Source organism: Vombatus ursinus, unplaced genomic scaffold, assembly GCF_900497805.2.
Source record: "Vombatus ursinus unplaced genomic scaffold, bare-nosed wombat genome assembly UNPS02014941.1, whole genome shotgun sequence".
Taxonomy (NCBI): Eukaryota; Metazoa; Chordata; class Mammalia; order Diprotodontia; family Vombatidae; genus Vombatus; species Vombatus ursinus.
Window position 1 is genome coordinate 4,532,004 of NW_020954719.1, and position 25,452 is coordinate 4,557,455.

General features: G+C 39.9%; 1 protein-coding gene across 1 annotated transcript; it reads left to right on the plus strand.

The window, feature by feature from the left end:
* The first annotated feature begins 14,246 nt into the window (after window positions 1-14,246).
* MANSC4 (MANSC domain containing 4) lies at window positions 14,247-25,148 on the plus strand. The gene is made up of 3 exons (XM_027844276.1): window positions 14,247-14,508; window positions 19,779-19,913; window positions 24,422-25,148. The coding sequence occupies exons 1-3, from the start codon at window positions 14,271-14,273 to the stop codon at window positions 25,057-25,059; spliced, it is 1,011 nt and encodes a 336-aa protein (XP_027700077.1). The 5' UTR covers window positions 14,247-14,270; the 3' UTR covers window positions 25,060-25,148.
* Window positions 25,149-25,452: the final 304 nt, after the last annotated feature.

A 25,452-nucleotide genomic window follows, 5' to 3' on the forward strand; every position in this document is an offset into this window, starting at 1 on the left:
CCGCCCGGGAGGGGAGGGGAGGAAGTGCAGCTTTCCGACGAGGGTCAAGCGGGAGGATCCGCGACAGCCCCTCCTCTCCGCTCCTCCTCCTCCTCCTCTCCCCTCCTCCTCCTCCTCTCTCCTGCTCCTCCTCCTCCTCTCCCCTCCTCCTCTCCCCTCCTCCTCCTCCTCTCTCCTGCTCCTCCTCCTCCTCTCCCCTCCTCCTCTCCCCTCCTCCTCCTCCTCTCTCCTGCTCCTCCTCCTCCTCCTCCTGCTCCCCTTACTCTTCCTCTCCCCCTCCTGCTGCGCCTCGTCCTACTCCTGAGGCTCCTCCTCCTCCTGCTCAGGCTCCTCCTGCTCTTCCTCCTGCTCCTCCCCCTAGCTCCCGCTTCTCCTCCCCCTCCTTCCACTCCTCCCCCTCCTCCCCCCTTGCTCGGCCTCCTTGCAGCTCCGACGGCTAGTTCGCTCTCCTCCCCCAGCTTGTTTCATCTCCTCGCTCCCTAGAAGGTCAGGTTCGGCTCGCACCGCCGGCCCCCCGTTCCGAACAGCCTTCGTCTGCCTCCTCCCCCAGGACCCTGGCTGACAAAACCCTCGAAAACTCTGGACCTGCCCACGTAGGACCGGGCTTTCCTAGGAAAGGGAAGCAAGGACTTCCAGGCGAGCCTCCACTCCCCGAAGCTGCATCCAGGCGCCCCATTAGCTAGTGCCCGGGAGAAAACAGTAGTAGCGGAACCGACCCGCGGCATCTACCTCTAGTCTGCGGGGCCGGCCTTGGCAGGCGTGCTTGCCCAATACGTGCCTACGCTGTGCCCCCTAAAGCCCCCAGAATCTCTGCCGGGGTGCAGAGAGAAAGTAGGTCTGTGGAGTATGAAGGGGCAAACCTCTTTCCTAAAGGAGTAAAAAGGAGGAGGGGGTAGAAGGAAGAAAGGGGGTAGGGAGTCAGTAAACACAAAACAGAACCGAACCAATGTAGGCATTGAGGTGGGACCTTGTGCCACAGGATTTGGGTCCTTGAACACAGTTTCTCAGAGGGACCTAATATAGTCCAATCTGTGCCTGTACGGGAATCCCCTCCAGTATCGTCTAAGACGTCTACAAAAGCCCTAACAAGTCACCATCCAGCCTTTGCTGAGGATCTCTAGTGAAGTCCAGAGGCAGCCAGTTCCATTTTAGGACAGCTCGAACAGTAAAAATATTTTTCCTTAGATGGGGCTGAAATCTCTCTGGAACTTCCACCCCTTTCCTAGCTGGCCTCAGACTCAGCAGATAAAATCTGATCCCTCTTTCACATGACAATACCTTAAACACTAAAGACCAGTATCCCCAGGCCTTCTCTTCTCCAGGCTTTTCCTGTTCCTTCAAGTAATCTTTAAGCACTTTCAAAATCCTGGTTGGCCCCCTGGCTTGTCAATGTCCTTCTCCAAATGTATCACCCAGAACTGTCCACATTCGCCTTATTTTGGCTGCTGTACTGCACTGGTTGTATTGCACAAATGTGTTAAGTCATTTATATGTGACACTCTGCCTTCTGATAGACCAGGTAGTGAAGACTGTTACAGGGACAAAGGACGCCAGGGGTGCCTGTGGCATCCAAAAAGACATTTGCCCAAAGCCATGGAAACAGGGAAGTTTGACTTTGGCACTGTGAACTCTTTTTTTTTTCCCCAATCAGTAAGCATTTTTCCCATAACATAGTATTAATTTTTAAAAAATGATTGCACATGGAACTGCAAATCTATCATGTACAACTTACTATTCCTTTTAAATATATAATAAAGTTATCATGTAAATTTCTTCTTTTTCCTTTTTTTCCCTCTCCTCCCCAGAGATGGCTAGCATTAGACACAAATATGTGTGTGTATGTAAAATGTAAAATCATTCTATCCATACTTCTATTTATCAGTCCTTTCTCTAGATGCAGATAGCGTCTTCCTTCCTATGTCCTTTATAGTTAATTTCGGTATTTATAGTAGTCAAAATGTTCTTAAAGCTGTTCTTAAAGCAATATTGCTGTTACTGTATTCCACGTTCTCATTGTTCTGCTTATTTTTTGCTCTTCTTATTTCCTGCAAGTCTACCCATGTTTTACTAAGATCACCAAGCTCATCATTTCTTATAGCATAGTAGTATTCCATTACAATCATGTACCACAACTTAAGGCACTGAGAACTCTCAGAAAGAGACATGACAGAGAGAGTCCCTCTTGCTGAGCCCTAACAGTGGCTAACAAGAAATGTGGAGCTGGGTACTCTCCCTGTGCATCAAACTTGTGGATTTCTGCTGCAGATGATAGTAATAATTATTAATAATAGTTGGCATTTATGTAATAATTTAGGGTTTGGGAAGTGCTGTGCATATTTCATTTGATCCTCACAACAACCCTGTGAGATAGATGCTATTATTAACCCCACTTTACAGATGATGAAACTGAGGCAGGCAGAGGTTAAGTGATTTACCCAGGGTCACACAGCTAGCCAGTGTCTAAGGCTAGATTTGGACTTGGGTCTTCCTGACTCCAAGTCTCTGGCTGTATCCACCAGCCTTCTAGCTGCGTAATCACTTGACTACAAGTTTGGGAGTGACAACCCTCTCCCAACCGTAGGAATACTTATGTGACACCCCACCCCATCCTGACCTCTTTGCTTGATAAAAGCTTAAACAGACTATGGAGTGATCTCTTCTTGATGGGGAAGTAGAATTAATACTAGAAGGACCAGGTGCAATAATTGATGCAAAAATGTTATAATTTTACTTTGAAATAAACATTTTCATCCTATCTCTATTTCCTTTGCCTTACGGATAAAATAAATGTACTGCGTCAGCTAACACATCTTGGTCCTTCAGGGTGTTCTTGAAATAAGATCTTTCTTAAAGGAGAGAAACCCTCTCCTTTGGCTGCCAGCCAAAAGGGGCCTGTGCTCACATTTTGTCAGTGATACAACCCTTCCAATTCCAATGATATTCCAGTTGTTTGACATTAAAAAAAAAAATCCATAAGTTTGTAGCCACCAAATCCTTTTTGGTGTGATTTAATACAAGTATCTTGCGGTAGCAAATGGGAAGAATTTTTTTTTCCCCTTTAAAGAGACAGGAGATATTATTCCTAAGCTTTGTGAGCTGATGTGGTCTGGGGAAAGAGGCCCCTCTAGGTCTCCACAGGGAAAAGAGCATGCAAAACAAATGTCATGCTCTAGATTAGTAAGAGACAGTAAGTCACACATTATCATTATTTTATTGCCTTGAACCAATACATAAATGCATGAACACCCTTTTCACAAGTAAGGGCTGGAAACTCTTTTCTTGCTATGGATGCCTTCATCAAAAAATCATAGGTAAAAATGTTAGAACTGAACCTTAGAAATCACCTAGGCATAGGATCATAAATTAGAGTTGGAAAAAGCCATCGGGGTCACCTAATCCAACCGCTTCATTTTATAGATGAGGAAACAGAAGTCAGCTGATTTGCCCAAGTTCATACAGGTAGTAATTAGCAGTACTGGAATCTAAATCCAGGTTTTCTGTCTCTAAATCCACCAATATATCACTGTATCATACTAACATCTTTAACCCAAATTTCACATTTTAAAGATGAAGAAACAGCTTCAGAGAGGTTAGGTTAAACCCAAGATCATATAGGTAGTAAGTAATTAAATTTTGACTTTCTTACTCCAAGCCCAGATGACTGAAGCCTTCCGATATGAGGCTCCCCAATCAGTCATCATGTCCATCAATATGAAGAAAGTTTGGGATGACATGACATTGTGGTAGAAGCCAACTGTGAATTTGGGGAAAACATCTTCTCTCCCAAAAAATTAACCTTAGAGGTCAAAGAAACAGAGTTGTGGGGTTGTATAGAGACAGACCCTCAGGCTGTCAGGTAGGATAAGCCTGACTGATTTCCATCTTGAAGGAGGCTTCCACTCTTTTAAAGATTTCTCGCCAATATATCTGACAAGATTAACTTTACAGAAAACAGCAAACTTGATCTTTGGCAACTTCTTAGACCCTGTGATTAACAGTTCTAACCCCAAGGTTAACACATCCTCCTCCAAATCATCGAATATCCTGTCAGAGCTCCCAAATAAGAAATGTGGCTGAGCAGCCTCAGCCTTTTTTTTTTTTCTTAATTTTTTGGCAATTGAGGTTAAGTGACTTGCCCAGGGTCACACAGCTAGTAAGTGTCAAGTATTTGGTCTGAGGCCAGATTTGAACTTAGGCCGGTGCTCTATCCACTGCGCCACCTAGCTGCCCCTAGTCTCAGCCTCTTTTTAACTACCTGTAATATAACCCTAAGGCTGTATAAAACCCTCCAAATGTATGTATCTGCCTGTGTTCTGCGGGTTGCTATCCAGCTGACAAGTGACCATCAGCTGATGCTAATTAAACTTTTTATCTTTTAGCCTTGCCTCTTGATTTACTGACCTCCAGTCAAATGTACTGAAGGGGGAGGAGTTATTCTTCAAGAGGATCTCTGGATTGAGAAGTTCCCCAATGACGTTTTGGAGGCAACAAAACTGAATTTGTGGTTCCTTGTTCCTCAGAAATGTTTAGCTCATCTCACCTTCAAGACGGGTTGTATCAGAGTCTGTAGGATTGTAAAGCATGTATATTTACTACTAACCGTGTGCTAGTGTTGCAGGGGGTGGTATGTGTTTCTTTTTTCATGTAATAATGTACCTCAAAACTTCTTTCAGACTTCAGCAGTCTACATTCAAATATTTTCATATGTCCAAGAATGCAGTTAAGCTGGAGAAGAGGGGGCAGCTAGGTGGTACAGTGGATAGAGCTCTGGCCTTGGAGTCAGGAGGACCTGAGTTCAATTCCGGTCTCAGATACTTGATACTCATTAGCTGTGTGACCCTGGGCAAGTCACTTAACCCGATTGCCTCAACAAAAAGAAGAACAAAATGGAGAAGAGATAGTGTTCTGGGTCCCAGGACTTAGCTTTGACTCTGCGCCTTCCTTTTTCCTCCATTTCTCTACATGGAAGATTTATATTTTACATGTGATTAGAACTTTGAGGGGCATCTAAGTGGCTTAGTGGATAGAGTACTGGCCCTGAAGTCAGGAGAACCTGAGTTCAAATCTGCCCTCAGACCAACACTTGCCACTTACTAGCTGTGTGACCCTGGGCAAGTCACTTAACCCCAATTGCCTTATTTAAAAAAAAAAAAAAAAAGAAGAAAGAAATGAGGTAGAGGAGCCCTCTACTACCAGAGATTAGGGGCAGCTAGGTAGCACAGTGAATGGAGCTCTGGCCTTGGAGTCAGGAGGACCTAAGTTCAAATCCCACCTCAGACACTTGACACTTAGTAGCTGTGTGACCCTGGGCAAGTCACTTAACCCCAATTGCCTCACCAAAAAGCCAAAAATACAAAAAAAAAAAACTTTGAATAGTAAGAATTTAAATAATGCAACCACTTCACAGGACTCATAACTTGCTCTTAGGGGGATTTAGCTGTCTAGTAAATTACCTTTAGCCTCAAAACTATACAAAAATTCATTCAGAAACAGTGGGGGCGGGCCTCTACTGCTAGCTCAGGACAACAAGACGGGAACCTCCCAACATGACAGGCCCTGAATCCTAAGGCAGTGAGAGCACAGGTCTCCTCTGAAAAATCTTCAGGGTGATTGGAAATGGATATCACGGATAACAGAAGTATCAAGGACTGGGAGCAACATGCTTAGGTAAGGTACTGCCTAGACTGAGATAGGCCAGATCCTTGTCAGATCAAGTCAATTACCATTTATTAAACATCTACTGTGTATTAGGCATTGTGCTAGGTCCTGTGATCCTAAGCTCCCCAGCACTCTGTCCTAAAACTCCATAAAGGACCTTGAAGATCCTAAAAAATCCTATGAACCTAAAAAATCCAAGGTGGATAGGTAGGGTGGGGTGACAAACCCCAGGAGGTAGATGCCAAGGCAGGAAAATAGGTAATCCAAGTCAAGGCTAAGCACAAAGCCTCATTTCAGGAACTAAAGCTGGAGAGATGAATAAACAAGAAGACAAAGGCCACTACAAAGAATTTTAATAGGTCCTGAGATACCTAAAAATTCAACCTTAAAGGAGAGAGTCTTGTCTTAAAGGCAAAGTCACTGAAGCTTCTTGAGTAGGGAAATGACACAGTTAGACCTGTAATTAAACTTATAACCACCTGAGGAACCTCAAGGATTAAAATAAAGAGAGGGGTATGTGTGTATTCATTACCATAGTATAATATCTGGTTACCCTTTAGGACTAGATACTTCAACCTCTCCCAGATAAAAAGTATTAGTTAACAAAGTCTAAATAGGGACATCAGAAAGTAGTGAACTCTCTTTGTTCCTTTAGAATCTCTCATTAATGGAAGCTTTTGTTCCCTGACCGTCATAGATACATCCCTGACTGGTGTTTTCTGGACTGTTTTAAATGGACCAAGAGTCACGGTGAATAAACTAGTGTTAGAAAAGCAGTAACCTAGAATTATCTGAGCAGGATCAACCTGGACTAGTGTGCTTGTCCGACAACAAGAATCACTGGCACTTCATGCTTTTTTGTCATTTGACATGATGATATCATCATTTAGGAATGGAAGACTCTTAAGTGATGAGATCGTTCATAAAACTCTTACAATAGGTTTTCTGTTGAGGTAGAATTGTGAAGTCAAAACACACAGAAGCACTCTTCTTTATCCTCAGCTGGCCTATTTACCAAAAGACCATTATAACACTAGACTAACTTCCTTCATGACAATTTTGCCTGGATATTTCTAGATATTTCTAAATTTCTGGATATTTCTAAAACAGGGGTCTTAACCATTCTTAGCACAAAGGCCTTACAAAAGCAGAGACCCAAACTGGATTTGACCCTCAGGCTAAATTCAAAAGACAAACTCACACTTAAATGACAAAACCTTAAAGAAACAACAGAGATAACTGTTAAGTTATGACTTTCTTGCTATTTCATACGTTCTGTCTCCATGCATTTTTATTGGCTGCGCCTCATTTCTGGAATTTTCTCACTTCTCATCTCTATCCCCTGGCTTCTCTGGTTTCCTTTAAGTACCAGCTAAAATCCCATTTTCTTCAAGAAGCCTTTCATACTAGAGGAATCTCTTCCCTTCGAGATTATCGCCAATTTATCCTGAATATATCTTGTTTATACATAGTTGCTTTCATATTGTTTCTCCATTAGGTTGTGAATTCCTTGAGAGCAGGGACTGAGTTTGTCTTTCTTTGAGTAATAATAATAATAGCATTTATTAAGCACCTGCTATGTGCCAGGCACTGTGCTAAGTGTTTTACAACTATTATCTCATTTGATCTTTACAACTACCTTTCAAGGTAGGTACTATTATTATTCCCATTTTACAGTTGATAAAACTGAGGTAAACAGAGGTTAAGTGATTTGCCCAGGGTCATACAGCTAGTAAGTATCTGAGGTCAGATTTGAACTCCGGTCCTCCTGACTTCAGAACAAGCAATCAACTGAACCATCTAGCTTTGTATCCCAGCACTCACCACAGTGTCTGGCACATTGTAAGGGCATGATAGATGCTTGTTGAGTTGACTTATACTTTCCCAGGAGGTTGAAACTTAAAACCGTCAATATATAAACTAATTGTTAGGACTATTGATCTGAACTGTCCAAATAATTCCTTTTGAGTCCATGTTCTCTGGCAAGCCTGGCTACCCTACACCACTATCAATGGACCCAGGAACTCTGTATCTCTTAAACTCAAAAGGTTGCCTCCCAGGCTAACATTTCCATCTTGGGGATCAGGAAGGAAATAAAAATGAAGAAGAAGGCAGAGACCTAAGGCCCAGGCTGTACATCCTTCTATTTCTACATTTCTTCCAAGAAGTGGAGAAGGGCACCAGCCCGTCTAGGGATAGAGTCAAATAATCCTAAAACGATTTGCAGAGTTCTAGGAAGAGAATAAAGCGACCAAGGGCAGGTCAGTCCCTTTTAAATAACCACTAGTTCAGGGATTGTTCTTGTTTATGGACCAAAAGGGGATTGCTTCATTATCCCTGAGCAGATGCCTTTCAGCATTCAGCCCCTACAAGTCCTGAAAGTTGTCAGAGTTGTTTCATGGCATGCTTCCTGGAAACCTTCAGGCTCACCATAAGGCATGATCTGTAAAACTCCCAGACCATAGAGGGGAAGAAAATTAAGTACAATTAAGTGTACAACAAGTATTAACTAATCATGATCTCAAACTAGTGGCTTCAAATTAAGATTCTCCAACAACAGGAAAACTATGATAACTAAACTAAACTAGCTAAACTAAATAAACTAGCTAAAAAGTAGCAAGATTAATCTAGGCAAAACAATGAAAAAAAAAGCCCCACATCAACTTGTTCCCAGATTGTCATTGGGCCTGACTGTATATACCATCAACAGTCTCCTGATTTTGTACCTTCCTCTCCCAGCAATGTTCTACCCATGCCTAATTTGTCTGGCCCACACACAGTTCTTACTAGAGGAAGGAAATCTATTCAAATAAGAAAACATTACATGACAACATATGAGAGGCACAAATTGCTTTGATAAAGGAAAATGTTGCCAACTGTGGAATCAGAGAATTCCTGAAGCAGAGGGCTGTTGAGTAGGGCTTTAAAGGATAGATGGGAATTCAACAGACAGAGGAGTGGTCAGATAGGGCATTGTGTGCACAGGGAATAGTCTGAGCAAACTACAGGATGTTTTCATGGGACAGAAACTACTACAATTTGATTGGAAGATAGAGTACATGTATGGGAGCAACATGAAATAAGGCTGAAAATAGTCTGATGGTACCAGGGTACTCTATATGATATGCTTGTTGTTCATCCTTTGTTTTTGAAGAGGACCAATGACATCATGGGATGATGTCTTGACTGGTGGGTGAATTGGATTTAAGTGAGACAGAGTTGTACAAAGACATCAGCTTCACTGTCTCTTTCAGAGTCATCTAAGTCCAGCATCAAGATAAAATTCAGGAGACTGGTGATGGTCCAGGATGCAGTGGATGACCTTGGCATCTTCAATATCTGACCAAGCTCTAAACGCTCCACAAGTCCTGCTTCAGTTGCCTTTGGGGCCATTGAAACAAATTGTTCTCAATCTTCCCATTCCACCAAGAAAAGTCTCCCCATGCTTCGGTAGACATCCCCCTCACTCATCAGTGAGTTTGAGGCCCGTCAGTTACCCTCAACTTAGTTTAGCCCTTCTGTCCAGATGTTTTACAGGGGTGTGACCAGCTTCTTGGAGCCACAGGTGAGAGTTGGGTGAAAGGTAGATACCAAAGGTGGATAAGTGGCCCTGAGAAGAGCTAGGCAAGCCCTCACAGCAGAGGAGCTAGTCCTCTCTCAACATCCCATATACCCTAACCCTAAATTTGTTTCCTCATCTATAAAATGGGGATAAATAATAGCACCTACCTCCCCTGGCTATTGTGAGGTTCAAATGAAATCATATATAAAGGCTAGCTCTTTTTACTATCAACCTTTTCCCCTCTCTCTTTTTTATTCTTTGCTCCAAGGGATGGTCCTCTGGGTGGAGAAGGGAAAGGATACATTTGGAAAGGACGATGAAGCAAAATTTCCAAAGACATGTACAGAAGATGGAAACCAGGCAGGAATGGAGGATGAATGAATATGAAAATATAGCAAAGCTGTGTACAAATAACCACTCCTTACTGCCTGTGTGCCTCCAGCCAAGTTCTTTCCCTTCTCCCAGCCTGATCCCCTCCCATGATGGAAGGAGTTGGATAGGAGGTCCAACTCTGAGGTCCCCTGAAGTTCTAAAGCCCATGATGACCCCAGAGATAGAAGGGACCTCAGCACAACCGAATCTCATTCCCTAGACCCCACAGTAACAAGCCTAGGAAGCTGGGACCTAGCCTCCTCTGGGGAAGGGTAGCCTTTCCCAAGTCTGGGACAGCTGGCTGCGTTGGGAAGCCCTTTCTGCCATCCAGCCTCACTCTGTCTCTTTGTTAGCTCATGGCTCAGCCCACACCTAGGGCCAAGCAGAGCCCCACCGACCCTGGGTCTGCCACAAAATGTGTATCCTTCAAAGACTTCAAATCCTCCCAATCACCTCTTGGAGGGTTCTCCAAGTGTTCTCTCTCTCCAGCCAGAGCAGTCCCAGCTCTATCTTGGACACCTCAAACTGGATGTCCAATAGACTTCATATTCAACATGTCCAAAGCAGAACTCATTATCTTCCCTCACTAATCACTCCCCTACTCCTACTTTTCCTATTACTGTGGAGGACAACATCATCCTTTCACACACCTCAGGCTCCCAACCTAGGGGTCATCCTGGACTCTTCACTCTCTCTCAACCCCTCCTCCCACATCCAATAAGGTGGAAAGACCTGTCCATTTCACCTCTTTCTGCAATATCTCTGGTTAATTTCAGGGACAGCGAAGTACTCTAACCAGATCCATGCATAAAGAAGACTAGTTGGGCAGATGTGAAGAACTGATTAGATATTGGGAGATATTGGAGACAAAAAAAAATTTACTAGGAGGTGATTGAAGGTGAATAGTTATGACTTACTAGGTGCAAGATGGTACAGTAGTTAGAGCCCTGGGCCTGAAGTCAGGAAGATCTAAGTTTAAATTCAGCCTCAGATACTAACTAGCTGTGTGACCCTGGGCAAGTCACTTAACCTCCACCTACCTCAGTTTCCTCAACTATAAAATGGGGATAATAATAGCACCTACCTCCTAGGGTTGTGATGATCAGATTTTATTTGTAAAGCACTTAGCACAATGTCTGGCACACTGTAGGCACTTAATAAATACTTGTTTCCTTTTTTCTTCCCTCCCTTCCTCCTTCGCTTCCTTCCTGCCTTTCTTCCTTTCTCCCCTTCAGGGACCTGTATTAGTGTATTAGTTGGCAGAAGGACTAAAGAGATATATATACAAGAGCTATCTCAAAGGTAGCATTGAGAGGACATTAACACTGGATATGAGGGGTGAGGGAAATAGACGAGTTAGAGAGAACAGCAACGTTTTGACCGCAGGAGGCAAGTGGTATCCCTGACAAAAGCAGTGAAAGCAGGAGGAGGAAAGATTTGGGGGAAAGATAAACTCTTGAGTCTCTGAACTTTGAATAAGACAATTAATTACCCAAAATGTCTAAATTAGAATGGTATAAAACCTAGGGGAAAATGGGATTTTTGAAAACTGTGTTAGAGAAAGTGCCTATTCATAGCCCACATTTCAAATATTTTGCCAAAAAATATAGTTATGCATTCTGTTCTTTGAAAAGGAATTTTTATGACAACTTTATTTCTGAGTTTGTTTTTAAACAAAAAAATCACATAGTTTCATACTATTAAAAGATATCATATGGGACTGCTAAAGTCAATTACATGTAGCACTCAGTCTTAAATTTTTCCCTTTTGGCTTAAAGTTTATAGACTTCACCCAGGCAAAACTTCCATTGACTTCAGTCATTTGAATGTTTAATTTCATTTATGCCAGTATCTGCAACTCAAACTATGCGGACTGCAAAATTGAGTCTCCTTAGTTAACATTTCTCACAGAAGTCCAGTCTATTGGATGCTGTTTTGGATTTTATATTTAACTATGGAGACCTTGGGTTTTTAGCCCAAATCTACCACTCAGCTTCTAAGTGACCTTGGACAGAGTCCCCCTCTGCAAAATGAAGCTAATTACAACCTGCACTTTTCCCAGAGGAAAACTGTGAGGATAAATGAGGCAATAGTCTTCTGAGTTTTGAATTCCTCCCAAAAAGGTTCTGTATAAATATAAGGAATTATTATTATAGCAATATAATAAATAGCATTTTGCAGTCTAAATATATTTGTCGGGATTCATGCAGTGTGACAGAGAGGCAGTATGGTAGGGAAGCATTCCAGATTTGGAGTCAGAGAACATGGGCTCAAATTCTGACTCAGCCACTTACTACTGTATCTGTATGACCTTCACCTCTCTAGGCCTCAGTTCTTCATCTGTAAAATGAAGGAGTTAGACTAGATTGCTTCTCAGGCCCCTTGCAGCTCTAATTCTATGACCCCGTGATCCAATAGCTACATATAATCATTTGTGCTGAGTTGCATTTGTTTCCTGGCTTCTTCATTTCATTACATACGATCACTAAGTATTGCTGCTTTGTTTGATAATTTGTCATGAGATTGGACGTGCCCATTATACCTGTACATAACTGAAATCTCTATCCTTGATGTCCACACCCCAGTCCAATTGCACTCCTTCCTTTCCAGTGTAGCTGGTCATAAGGAGTAAGACATAATGCCTATATTTTTAATTATGGTTCTGGTCTTTGGAACTTTCATATTCCATCAAAAATAGCTTTGTATTCTTTTTTTATCCCTGTTAGACATCTAAAGGGTTAATAACTGAGAGCCCTCTACTATAGGAAGGTTTTGGATTGTTCCATCGTCCTTTCAGGGAAGCTGAGAACTTTGAAGAACGATTTCTTATCATAATAGGAATAGTGTATCTTTTCTTATAAAAAGGGAAAGTATGTTTAGTATAAGTATTTTTAGTCTTGGTAAATCACGTTAGATATGGGAGTAATGAGAAAACTGAAAGTCTGTTCTAATAGAGAACAATGAACAATGGAGAGTCAATCTTGAATGTCAGCTTTTTGCCTTCCCTTTAGAAAATGCTATTTCCCCCTTCCCTTCGAACAGGTGGAAGAATCTGACTTCTGCAGGTAAGACCGGTTTGTTTAAAGGGTATGTGGGAATACAAAGGTCTATCTTACCATTTTGATCTAGCTATATGGTGATTATGCGTGATGCAATACATATTTGCAGGAAAGTACAATGTTTTGTTTTTTCAACTGTAGTTATAACAAGAATCACAGGAAACTTAAAAACAGGCATCTGTTTAACTTCATTGCTCCTTTTTGCGTTAAGAATCTATATGCTATATAATGTTAACTTGTCTATTGTTAGTAAACAGCAGGAAGAAAAAGCTGTAAGGAATGACTTCTAAAAACTGCTTGTTGTATTCTGAAAAAATGTCACTAGACAGGAGGTTAGAGAGAGAATACTACGTCTGTACTCATTAAAAAAAAGGCTGTGTGTCACTAATGAGATAATGCATGTAAAGTCTTTGTAAATCTTAAAGCACTAACAAAATGATCTATTACTCCAATTGTAATCATTATTAGACATATTGGAAACTAACAAAGCAATCCTTTTAGTATGTTAGAGTTCATCAGCTTTGGGGACCATGGGATGGAAGGCCGCTCCTGTGGTATTGCCTTTGAAAATGTAACTGAAGCTATCGCTAATAGCAGACACTTAAATAATAATTGAATTCCCCTGCTGCCTTTGGCCTCCCATTCCTCAGTCAAGAATAGCAATGTTCCTACCAAAGTATGAGTGTGCACTAAAGAAAAGAGTACTGTTCTCTTGCTTCCAGCATCCTCCAGCAGACACAGAAATCAGGCAGGTGTTAAGAAAATGCAGTCCAATGCATTTGGGTAGGCATTAAGAAATCCGCTCTTCCTTTCAGTTTTCAAGGTAAGTAACAACTCCTCTTCGTAGAACTGTGGACATCTCAGCAGGTTTGTCACATGAGGCTGCAGCATCATTTGTTTCTTGGTTTGTTGTCTCTGGAAAGAGTGAAGTTCGTAGTAAACTTTTTCATTCTTGGTTTGTATTTGTTTAAATAAATGAGATAGCAATGCTTTTTTGGAGCAGAAAACAAACCCAAGCACTGTAAGGGCAAACACTCATAAGGGCAGAGAAAGCAACAAATTCAAGGAAAGAAATAAGGTTAATAAGTCTGCCAAAAAAAAAAAAAACAAACAACTAGAGACAAATAACAGTTCATCTGTTTTGTCTGAAGTGAAATCTCACCAGGATCATTCTGTTATCTGAAGCTCAAGTCAGCAAAATACTGTGTTCAGAGAGCTTTCCTATGTTCCCCATTTGTCCTTATATTTCCGTAGTAAAGGTTTTCTGTGACTGTTCAATTTCAGGGAAAGAGGGAGTACACTGCAGAGGCTCTATTTCTCTGTGACTGAGTGAAAAAACAAGGTATCAAGGGAACGCCGAAGTGAAAACTATCCAGAAAGAGACAGCAGGAAACGAACCATTCTCTTGGGAGCTCATTTTGGAAAGAAAGAAAGAAAACCAAATGCAGGTCCCTAAACTGACTTAAGCTTGCTGGCAGCCGCACGGCAAGAAGTCTGGGAGAAATTCTCCCTTTCTTAGCAGTGGCCCCACCACGCAAGAAATTCCTTCTTAAACAAAGACTTGTCACATCTTTCTATGCTGGAAAAGAGACTTGTCTTGAACTTTTCATATTGAGGAAATGCGTGGCATGGTGAAGGCGGCAGCAGAAGTGCTGTGGGTCCTGAGTGTGAGTGTGGTGTGGCGTTCGGACGCTCTCTGTTCACCCGCTGTGTTTTACAAGGATTGCTGGATCCGACGCTTTCCAGGTTTCCTAATTGACCTGGAGGAATCTCAGAAGTTTGGAGCCCGGTTCCTAAAGTATTACTCAGAAAGCACAGGCCAGAAGTGTGGGAGGAGCTGTTGTCTTACAAAGGATGGTAAGTGTGGGTGGTATGCCTGAGCAGTGAAAATAATATAGTTCCTCATAAACATAGTTGCTATGTAGCTTAGGAGGATTTTTTAAAATTCTGGATTATTTTTAGGTGAAGAGGAAGATACCAATTTATGAAATAAAAAAAAAAAGATAGAATCATGCCTCCAGTTTTCACTCGCTAGTACTCCTAATTGCAATACTCTTAGCTAGAAGATCATGGAAGGAGGAAGAAGGGGGAAATTTTGCCAAATCAAAGGGGGAAATTCACATCCAACTGCCAGCCATCTACAGGTAGCAATAAATCAATAAACAAGCATTTATTAAGTGCCTACTATGTTCCAGGAACTATACTAGGTGCTGGGAATACAAAAACAAAAAGGAAACGTTCCATACTCTCGGAGAACTTATATTCTATTGAGGAAGACAATATATACATATGTATGTTTATACAGAATAAATGCTAAATAAATTCAAGGTAGTCACTAGCATTTGGGGGATCAGGAAAAGTTTCATGTGAAAGGTAACTACCGAGAAAGAAATAAGAGATAATTCAAGACAATGGTGAAGAGAGAATACTTCCCAGGAATGTGGAACTTTGTCACTGCAAAGGTACAGATAGAGGAAGTGGATTGTCAAGTGTGAGGGATACCGGATGACAAAAAGGCAGGTTTGGCTGGCCTGTAAAACAGAGGTTCTCAAACGTTTTGGTCTCAGGACCCCTTTTGACTTTTAAAAATTACTGAGGACTCCGAAGAGCTTTTGTTTACAATGGTTATATCTATCACTATTTACCATATTTGAAATGGAAACAGGAAACTTTTAAATTTATTCAATTTATTTTAAAATAACAATATTGGACCCTTTACATGGCTTCTGCATTGCCTCTGTTGCAGTATGTTGTATCATCTGAAGAATATGAAGAAAATTCAGCTTCACACAGATATGTCATTGGAAAAGGCAGGATAATTTCTGTAGGCAAATAGCATCTTGGTATTATTATGAAAATAGTTTTTAACCTTACTGATCCCCTGAAAAGGTGTCAGGGACCCTCAAAGTCCATAGACCACACTTGAGCATTGCTGCTATAGTAACTGGAAAGTATTGTAAAATGAAGTTGGAAAAGTAGTTTGGAGGCAGGTAGTGGTAGGCTTTAAAAGCTAAACAGAGGAGTTTATATTGATTCTATTAGCAAAGACCCACTAAATTTTATTGGGTAAGGGAGGGACACAGTCAACCTGTGCTTAAAGAAAATCATCCTGGCAGTTACATGGAGAATGAATTAGTTGTGGGTGGAGATGAAGCATGGAGAACAGTAAGGATTGCATTGCAAAATTGTAGGTGAAAAGTGTTAAAGGGAAGAAGGAAAGTGGCAGCTAAGTGAATAGGGAGAAGGGAAGGGATGCAAGAGATATAGTGGAGAGAGAATTCCCAAGATTTGAGAACTAATTGGATAGAAAAGGAGAAAGTGAGGAGTAAAGAGTAACACTGAGGTTATAAACTTTGGAGACTAGAGGGATGGTGGTTCCCTTGGAAAAAAAAAATAGGGAACTTCCAAAGAGGAGTTTGGGGAAAAGATGATGAAGTTCTGTCTTGGACATGTTGAAATTAAAATATCTATGGAACATTTTGTTTAAAATGTACAACAGGCAGTTGGTGATGCAACTGGAGCTCAGGAAAAAGACTGGGAATGAATATATAGATCTGGGAACCAGCTGCATAGAGAAGATAATATAATATAATATAAGATAATATAAGATAATAACCAATTTGAACTGATGAGGTCATCAAAGGAGAGAGTGCAGAGAGAGTAGACCCAGAATGGCACCTTGGGGAACACCTACAGTTGAGGGGGTGGGGGGCAGGAGGGGTATGATACAGTTGATGATCAGCAAAGGGAACTCATAAGGATGACGAGATGGATAGGAAAAGAATCGAGAGAGAGTAAAGTCATAAAAATCCAACGAAGAGAGAATATCCAGGAGGAGATGTTGGTCAACAGTGTTAAATGTTGCAGAGAGGTCAAAAAGATGAGGTCTGAATAAAAACTGTCAGATTCAACAGTTAAAAAATCACTGGTAACTTCAGAGAGCAATTTCAACTGAACGGTAAGTTTGATGGCCAGATTGCAAAGGGTTGAGAAGTGAGAGGAAAGGAACTGGAGACAATGGTTTTTTACTAGGAATTTGTCTGAGAAAAATAGTAAGACATAAGATGATAGCTTAAAGTGGAACAATCAATCAAGAATTATATATGAATAGTCTACTGTGTGTCAGACACTGTGCTAGACACTAGGAATCCAAGGACAAAGAACAAGCTTACATTCGAACGATGGCGATAAGTACATATAAAAATATATAAAGCATGGACTTAAAGCGAATAAATATAAAGCAATTAAATACAAAGTTTTGGAACAAAGGTGATTAGCTTTGGGGAGATCAGGAAAACTTCGTGCAGAAGATGGTGGATGAGCTTATAGATACAGGGAAGAGATGGCTATATAAGTTAGAGATAAGTAGAGTGCATTCCAGCTTTGGGGGATGGCCATTGCAGAGGTACAGAGAGAGGGAGTGTCCTATGCGAGGAACAGAAGGAGGCCAGTTTGTCTAGATGCAGAATAAGGAAGAGGTAGTAAGGTTCAATGGAACTGGAAAAGATAGGCTGGAGACAGATGGTGTAGAGCTTTAAAAAGCTAAACAGATGAGTTTACAGTGTGTTAGAGATAATTAATAGGAAGCCACTGGAATTGGTAGGGATAGCATATCTAGTGAAGGTATTTTAAGAACGAGGGAGTTATGGTAGATGGTAAGATTCAGCCTTCTCATCAATGTCTATTATAATTATCACACTCATCTCCAAGCAATGGCATTTTTCTTTGTTCTTCTTTTCCCAAACACAGGTTATTTGTTTTTTTTAAATAACTAGTCAGCCTTAGTTTATTCTGGGCTCTAAGTATTTGGCTACTTTTCTGTACTCATTTTCAATTACTATCCTTGCTCCCATCTTCAACAAATGTCTTTTAAAAATATAAGTTGGGGGGCAGCTAGGCAGTGCAGTGGATAGAGCACTGGCCCTGGAGTCAGGAGGACCTGAGTTCAAATCCAGCCTCAGACACATAACACTTCTTAGCTCTGGGCAAGTCACTTAACCTCAATTGCCTCATGCAAAAAAACAAAACAAAACAATGTAAGTTGGCAGTAATTTCCTGTGAACACAGATTTTTTAGTTAATTTTCCTCATCTTTTCTTCCTCATCTGATTTCTCCTTTAGGATTTCAGAAATATTCAGGATTTCATTCTTACTACACCATTAGATTGTCTCTTTTATTTCAATCCTCTGAAATCTGCACTCCCCAAATCTAAAGTACATATCATACTATGTCCAGCTTTCTTCCTCTTCTCTATCTCACTCACTACCACCACTGTCCCCTACCACCACCCTCAGTTTTTTTTTCATTTCTGCAATAAGTTCTTCATTGGTTAGAATCAGATCTAGAATGGCAGCTCCTCTTTTCCTCTCTTCCATCTTTTGAAAGTTGAAATTGTCATTAGGATAGGTAATCAATTTATCAGGGTTTGTTTTTGCTGTTGTTTATTTTGCTTTGGTAAAGAGAGCTTTAGCAGATGTCCAGATAATTGGAGTAATCCATCATTGCAATGTCATGTTTCTGTAACAGGTTTGTCATCTGTTTCCTCAACTCATCTAGTTTCTCCTTCTGCCCAGGTGGATACTCTAACAGGAATGAACATTCTGTCTCTCTATTTATGTTCTTTATCATGTTTCTTTCCTTGGGTTCCTGGATTTCCAAATATATACATATACATATATATGACATATATATATATTCACATATAGTGCTATACCACTCCTTTTATATATTTTGCTCCTTTTGGAAAAAATGTACCCTTCTAGAACCATATTCTAGTTATGAATTCCATTCTACCAAGTCCCAGATATCTATGAGATCAACTTGCCTCCTGTGTTAAGACCTCTGATTCACCCTGTTTATTATTCATATATCGTGCGTGGTTGATAATGTGCCACAGGAAGAAAGTTGTCTTACATTGAAGGGATGACAGTTTTTTTTTTTAAATTTATCTTAAGAGAAGTAGACTTCAGCTTTAGGGGTGACTCATTTAATGTGGTTAGCCTGGGGAAGAGATTTGTGGAGGGAGGTATTATGGGCTGTCAAGTGGAAGAGGGCAGAACTAGGTACACTGGGTAGAAGTTGAAATGAGGCAAATTTAGGAATGATCAAATGAAAAACTTTCTCACATTTAGTCAAAGGTAGAATAGGTTGATTCCAAAGAAACTGGTTTCCTTATCGATGGAAGTCTTCAAGCAAAATCTAGATGACCACTTGTCAGGCATGTTGTATGGGAGATTTTTGGTCGAGTATAGGTTGAACTATAAACTAGATGGCCTCTAAGGGCCCTTACAACCATGAGAATCTGTGAAATTTTAAAAGAATGCTTGCCCAAAGAGGGTAAACTCATTACATATCTATGCTTTGACATAGTAGATAGACTGCTGGGCCTGGAGGCCTATGTTCAAATCCTTCCATTGGCACTATCTGTGAGACCATGAATATGTCCCTTAGGTTTTCTGAGCCTCAGTTTCTCCATATATAGAATTGGAAAATACACATACCACAGGATTGTTGTAAAGCTCAAATGAGATAATGTATGTAAATACTTTGCAAACTGGAAAGAGTTAAAAAGTGACTTTAAAAGGAGATTTGTATTAACTGATGCAGAATGAAAAAAAAAAAGAACCAAATGAAATATTTATAAAGTGCTTAGCATACTGCGTATAGGCATATGCAATAGGCATAGCATTTGCCTACTGGCAAATAGTAGGGGCTTAATCTATTCTTGTTTCTTTCCTCAGACAATCTAGGACCCTTTACCAGATGGGGAATGTTTTCTCTCTGAGCTTATCGGAGAATTTCTTTAAAAGTTCCCTTAAAAGTGATCTCAGATCATATATGGTCAGACTTTGGATGTAGAAAGGACCCTAGAGAAAATATAGTCCAAACTTGCATTTTCCAGATAAGAAACCTGAGGCTCAGGAGGTGAACCAGCTTGCTTATCTTTCAGGACCACAGAAATATGGGTATGACAAGAGTCAAGTTCATAATGTCATTCAGAACTGAGCTCTGCTATATAAATGAGTTTATCCTTTGTTCTTTGAAGCAGCATAAGCAGGGCTGAAGTGAAAGTCTTGTAGGCAATAAAAGAAAGTTTCAAATATTCAGTCTTTTCACTTTTTTAACAGCTCCCTGCAATCTGGCTATTTTCTTCCATGATCCCATCCATGACAATGTCAACTGCCTTCATGTTTACTGCCCGACCCTGGAGAGTTGCATCTTACAGCCTAGGCATAGTGCCATTCTGTACAACATCACAGCAGGTAAAGATTTATAGGGTATTTCTTGATTTTAAAAGACCACTGGTGAGATCAGAGTAGTAGCTCACTGTGGCTGGTGATAGACTGTCCGTAAAACAGTTTTCCAAGGAATTGCTTTCCATAAAGCAAACATTGATTGTGAGATATCCAGGGAGGAAAATTAATGAATAAAGACTGCATTTAGTCAAACACCTAAGTTCCCTTTAGTTTATTAAATATAATGATAAAAAGTCCATGCCAGGTTAAAAAAACAAATCATAAACACTGAAGTATAACCTTACATTCAAATAGCATCCTTCCTCCAAAGAGAACAAAAGACTTTAACATAATATCCTCCTCCATTTATGCTAAACGAACTGAACAAAATCCAAAGTTGACATTTTATTGTAGGAAATAAAGATTTTATTAACACCTTAATAGAAACTAATTAATTTAGTTGGAGGGAAGTAAACCAGTTAGATCATTGTTTAATTAAATTATTAAATATAGTTTTAGTAATTCAAGTTGAAAAACTGAGCAGGCATTCTGAGGATGTAGAACATCCGAACCATAATCCTGGAAAGGTAGAATGTTTGGGCATAGGGAATTCTCTACCAGCTTTTCCCAAAATGTGCTTTGCCCCTCTTTTTGATGTAATAAAAATAAGGGTTCCATGAGAAAATCTCACGGCTCGGTTTGATAGTAGTATAGGAAGCATAGACTGAGTAGTTACCTAAAGCACACAGATATGCCTGCAAAGATTCTTGTGGCACTCCACTGGACACCTCCTGCCCAACTAACACTGAACCATTCTTGACCAATCTGAGTCCATCCATTCAACCATTCTGAGTCTATCTAATTATACAATTACCCAGCCTATAAATAAATAAAGAGGAGAAAACTTTGCAGCAAAATAGAGGAAATTTAGCTATGTTTATTGAATAAATTTCTACATATAACTATTTTAATATCATTTCACATTCAAAATTTATAGTAAGGAATGTAATAGAATCATAGATTTAGAGCTGGAAGGAATCTTAGAGAACATGTAATCCAACCTTCTCATTTTACAGATGAAGAAACTCAGGCCTAGAGAACGTAAAATAACTTTCATTCTTTCCTTCATTCACTCATTCAAGGTCACACAGCTGGTAGGTGGCAAGGGCAGGTTTTGAACTCAGGTCCTTTAACTCTAAATCTGGCATTATTTCCACTTCATCATGCTTCTACTCCATAGGCCTCACGTCATCTTATTTTACAAGTCTTCTCTTGTACTCACAGACCTTTTCGTTTATTTTTTCTGATTTATTTCTGAACTCCTTTGGAGCATGCACCTCAGAAAGACTATTAGAAAAGGTATCCACAGCCAGGTATGAAATTTTCATCAGTAGTAGGTCAAGAATGGCATGGTATGAAGACCATCTTCTTATTTAGGATTTTAAAAAAGTACTATTCTTCATCTGTTAAATTGAAAGGGTTAGAAGAGATAATTTCCAAGGTCCTTTCTAGCTCTTCATCCTAGGATACTACTGTATCTTAAAAATGAAATTCATTTCATCTGTAAAAAGGAAGACTGAATGGCCTGTAAGGTCTCCTCTACCTCTAAAACTATAGCCTATAAATATCTAGTCTAAACGACTAAGAGAATGGTAGTGATGGTGTATCACTGATCTAAAAAGGATTGCCTTGGGTGTGGTAGGAGTTAGGGACAATATAGAAGAAGAATCTGATTTGGGATGTGTTCAGGATGAGATGGTACAATGGAGAGGGAACTTCGTTTAGGTTTAGGAAGACCAGAGTTCAAATCCTATCTCGGTCACTTACTGGCTGTATGATCGTGGGCAAGATCCTTAACCTCACTCAGCCTCAGTTTCCTCAACTATGGCTTCTAAGGTTCTTTCTGGCCCTAAATCTATAATCCTATGATCTGTGATCCTGTTGCACCAGGCAATTTGAGGCACTGCCTTCTCATATCCAGGCTAAACATCCCAGTTCTTTCCTCCTGTGTGTCATGGTCACTAATCTTCTCATCACCCTGGTTGCTTTCCTCTAGATATGCCCTGGTTTGTGGGTGTCAAAACTGAACACATTACTCCAAATGGAGTCTGAACAGGGATAGAATACATCAGAATGGTCACCTTCCTCATTTTAAGTATTGTATCTCTCTGAATGTAGCCTTCTGCGGGGGGGGGGGCTGCTATATAATACTGCCTACTCATGTTAAGGTCATAGTTCACTAAGGTAACTTTACTGTAGCAGGAGTGAGGGATAGACATTAGATTTGGAATGAGAGGGTCTGAATTTGAATCCTGCCTACTATTTGATCCTGTACAAGTCACTCCAAGCTTATTTACTTACCTGTTAAATGGGACTCATGATGTCCAGACTGCTGACTTCAATGGATTATTATAAGGAAAACACTTGTGAACCCATACTGGTACTTAGTAATTGCTATTTTCTTTTCTAAATGCTCAAACCCTTGGAGTACTCTAGAAATGGAAGGTATGTTATTAAAACCACCTGGATCCTTATCACATGAACTGTCTAACTAAGGCTTTCCCCATAGGTGCTTGTGCAATTGATCTTTTTTTCTTCCTGTTTACATTTTATCTTAAGATATTTAAGCTGTTAAGATCATTTTGGCTCCTTACTCTGTTTTCCAAGATGTTTCAGTTTCACCAATCTGCAGATTTCATAAGTATGCTATCTGTGCCTTTTTTAAAGTTATTGATAAACATGTTGAATAATTTAGGAACAAAGACAGATTAATGGGGCTTTCCCTTCCATTAACTCATTGTTTCTAGTTATTCAACTACCTCAAAACCACCTAACTGGATTTGTATCCTGCCCAGACTTTCCATCTTGATCTAAAGCATATTATGAGAGATTTTTCTCAAATGCTAAAATTCAGGTAAACTGCTGTATTAAAATATACTTACAAACAATTTACCAGTTGATAAATGGTCAAAGGATATGAACAGGCAGTTTTCAGATAAGGAAATCAAAGCTATCTATAGTTATATGAAGAAATGCTCTAAATCACTATTGATTAGATAAATGCAAATTAAAACAACTCTGAGGTACCACCTCACATCTATAATGTGACAAAAAAGGAAAATGATAAATGTTGGAGGGCATGTAGGAAAACTGGGACACTAATGCACTGTTGGTGGAGTTGTAAACTGATCCAGCCATTCTGGAGAACAATTTGGAACTATGCCCAAAGGGCTATAAAACTGTGCATACTCTTCGACCCAGTAATGGCACTGCTGATTACTAAGAATTGGAAATCGAGGGTATGCCCATCAATTGGTGAGTGGCTGAAGGAGACGTGGTATATTATTGTGACGGAATATTATTGTGCTATAAAAAATGACAAGCAGGATGACTTCAGAAAAACCTGGAAAGACTTACATGAACTGATGCTAAGTAAAGTAAGCAGAACCAGGAGAAGATTGTACATAGTAATAGTAATATTGTACGATGAAGAATTGTGGATGACTTAGTTATTCTCAGCAAAACAATGATACGAGACAATTCCAAAGGACTCATGACGAAGCATGCTATCCACCTCGAGAGAAAGAGTAGATATGGTCTGATTATACACTAAAGCAACTATTTTGCCTTTTTTTTCTTTCTTTCTTTTTTAGTCATTTTGTACAAAATTACAAATACAGAAATGTTTTACATGATTGCACATTTATAACCTGTATTAGATTGCTTATCATCTGATGGGGGGGAGGGAAAGGAGGGAGAAAAGGATAGAATTTGGAACTTAAAAAAAAACCCAAATGTTTAAAATATGTTTTAACATGTAATTGGGGGAAAATAAAATATTATTTAAAAATTTTTAAATGCACTAACCTAACTATAGCGTTACTCTAGTCTACCAGTAACCTTGTTACAAAACAAAATCAAGTTAATCTGATATGATTTTTTTTATGAACCCATGCTGGGACTCAGTAATTGGTTTTCTTTTCTAAATGTTCAAAAACCATCCCTATTATTAATAATTAATTTTTAGATTTTTCCAGAAATCAAAGTCAAACTCATCAATTTATATTTTTGTAGGATCTACCTTCTCCCCCTTTTGAAAACTGGAATATTTATATATCTCCAATCCTGTGTCACCTCTCTGAGATTTTTTTAAAGATCACTTGTAGTTGTTGAGCAATTATATTCATCAGGTCTTTCAGTACCCTGGGATGTAGTTCACCCAGGTCTGATAAGTTGAACTCATTAGAGGCATTTAGATGATCCGTTGAGTAGAAACTGATGAACACAAATCATTCTGTTATATTTAACCAGATCTTTCAATCAATGTGGGAATCATTCTATAAGTTGCAATGGATTTAAATTTCATCAACATGTTTCTAGCCTTTTGGAATGTAAGTCACAATTTGCAAATAGTGTTAGTCACAGTGGTAAATTTATACAGTGGTAAATTCTAAGAAACTTTCTCAAATCCAACACTTCTACAATTCTTCCTTTAAGTCAGAAAGACAATCAATGACATCTTCTTTGCCTTGCAGGTATTGATCCAGATTTGCTTGCTTTTCAAAAATCATCTACCAAAGATCCAAGTACACGTTCTTCATTTAATAGACAGAACAGGCTAACCAATGTAAAGGCTGCTAATTTAGAAAAACACAAAACTATCATGGTAAGCCCCATGTTACTGTCAGTAGAGGCTCCAGCTTCAACCACATATCAAGATCTGGTTGTAAATACCAGCAATACTAGTTTTTCCAATGCCACAACCACAGAGTCTTGGACAACATCCATTCCACTGAATGACTTAGTTACTACACAGATAAATATGGCTTCATCCAGTCCTGATCTCCTCAATAGTCTGGGTAATAGGACAATTTCTCCTGCATCTAAGACTATAGAAACAAAAATACTTTCACACATGCCTATTCCACAGCATCTCAACAGTAGCCAACAGCTCTTGAATGAAACCAAATGGTACAACAGCCGGAACTACTCTTCTGAAAATGAAGAAGAGAGGACAGTTGGGGAATCCGTGACTTCAAACACACGGCTGGTTCCTGTAGCACTCAGCACATCAATCATCCTCCTTTGCTCTTGTCTGGTCTTTCTTGTATCAGGATGCTGCCAGAAACGACAAGGCCATTATAAGCCAACACACAACGAAACGCACCACTGAAAAGGGGAAGGTTGTAACGACAGTTAAGGGTGCAGGGATGATGGAAAACTTTTAAAGTTTACTTCATTATCGACATTGGTAAAATATAACGTGGGTTAGTAGAAAGAAGGTTGGATTTGGAGTCAGTGAGACCTGAATTTGAATCCTGCTTCAAAAATTTGCTAGGTGTGTGACCTTGTGTAAATAATTTATTCTCCCTCAGCCTCAGTTTCTTTATCTGTAAAATGAGGTAATTGGACTCGAACTCTAAGATCCCTTGTAGCTCTAAATCTCTGATCCAATTATCCTACTTACTAATTTATCAGTCATTGCACTAATTATTTTTTCTCACCACATGTGATTTCATTATAAGGAACACGCAATGCAGATAAGTGTTTTCTCTGCAACTTAGAA

Excerpts from the sequence above, each read along its gene's own strand:
- MANSC4 (XM_027844276.1), top strand. The coding sequence starts at position 14,271 with ATGCGTGGCATGGTGAAGGCGGCAGCAGAAGTGCTGTGGGTCCTGAGT. Across the intron at positions 14,509-19,778 it reads CTGTTGTCTTACAAAGGATG|CTCCCTGCAATCTGGCTATT; the intron begins GTAAGTGTGGGT and ends CTTTTTTAACAG. Across the intron at positions 19,914-24,421 it reads TCTGTACAACATCACAGCAG|GTATTGATCCAGATTTGCTT; the intron begins GTAAAGATTTAT and ends TTTGCCTTGCAG.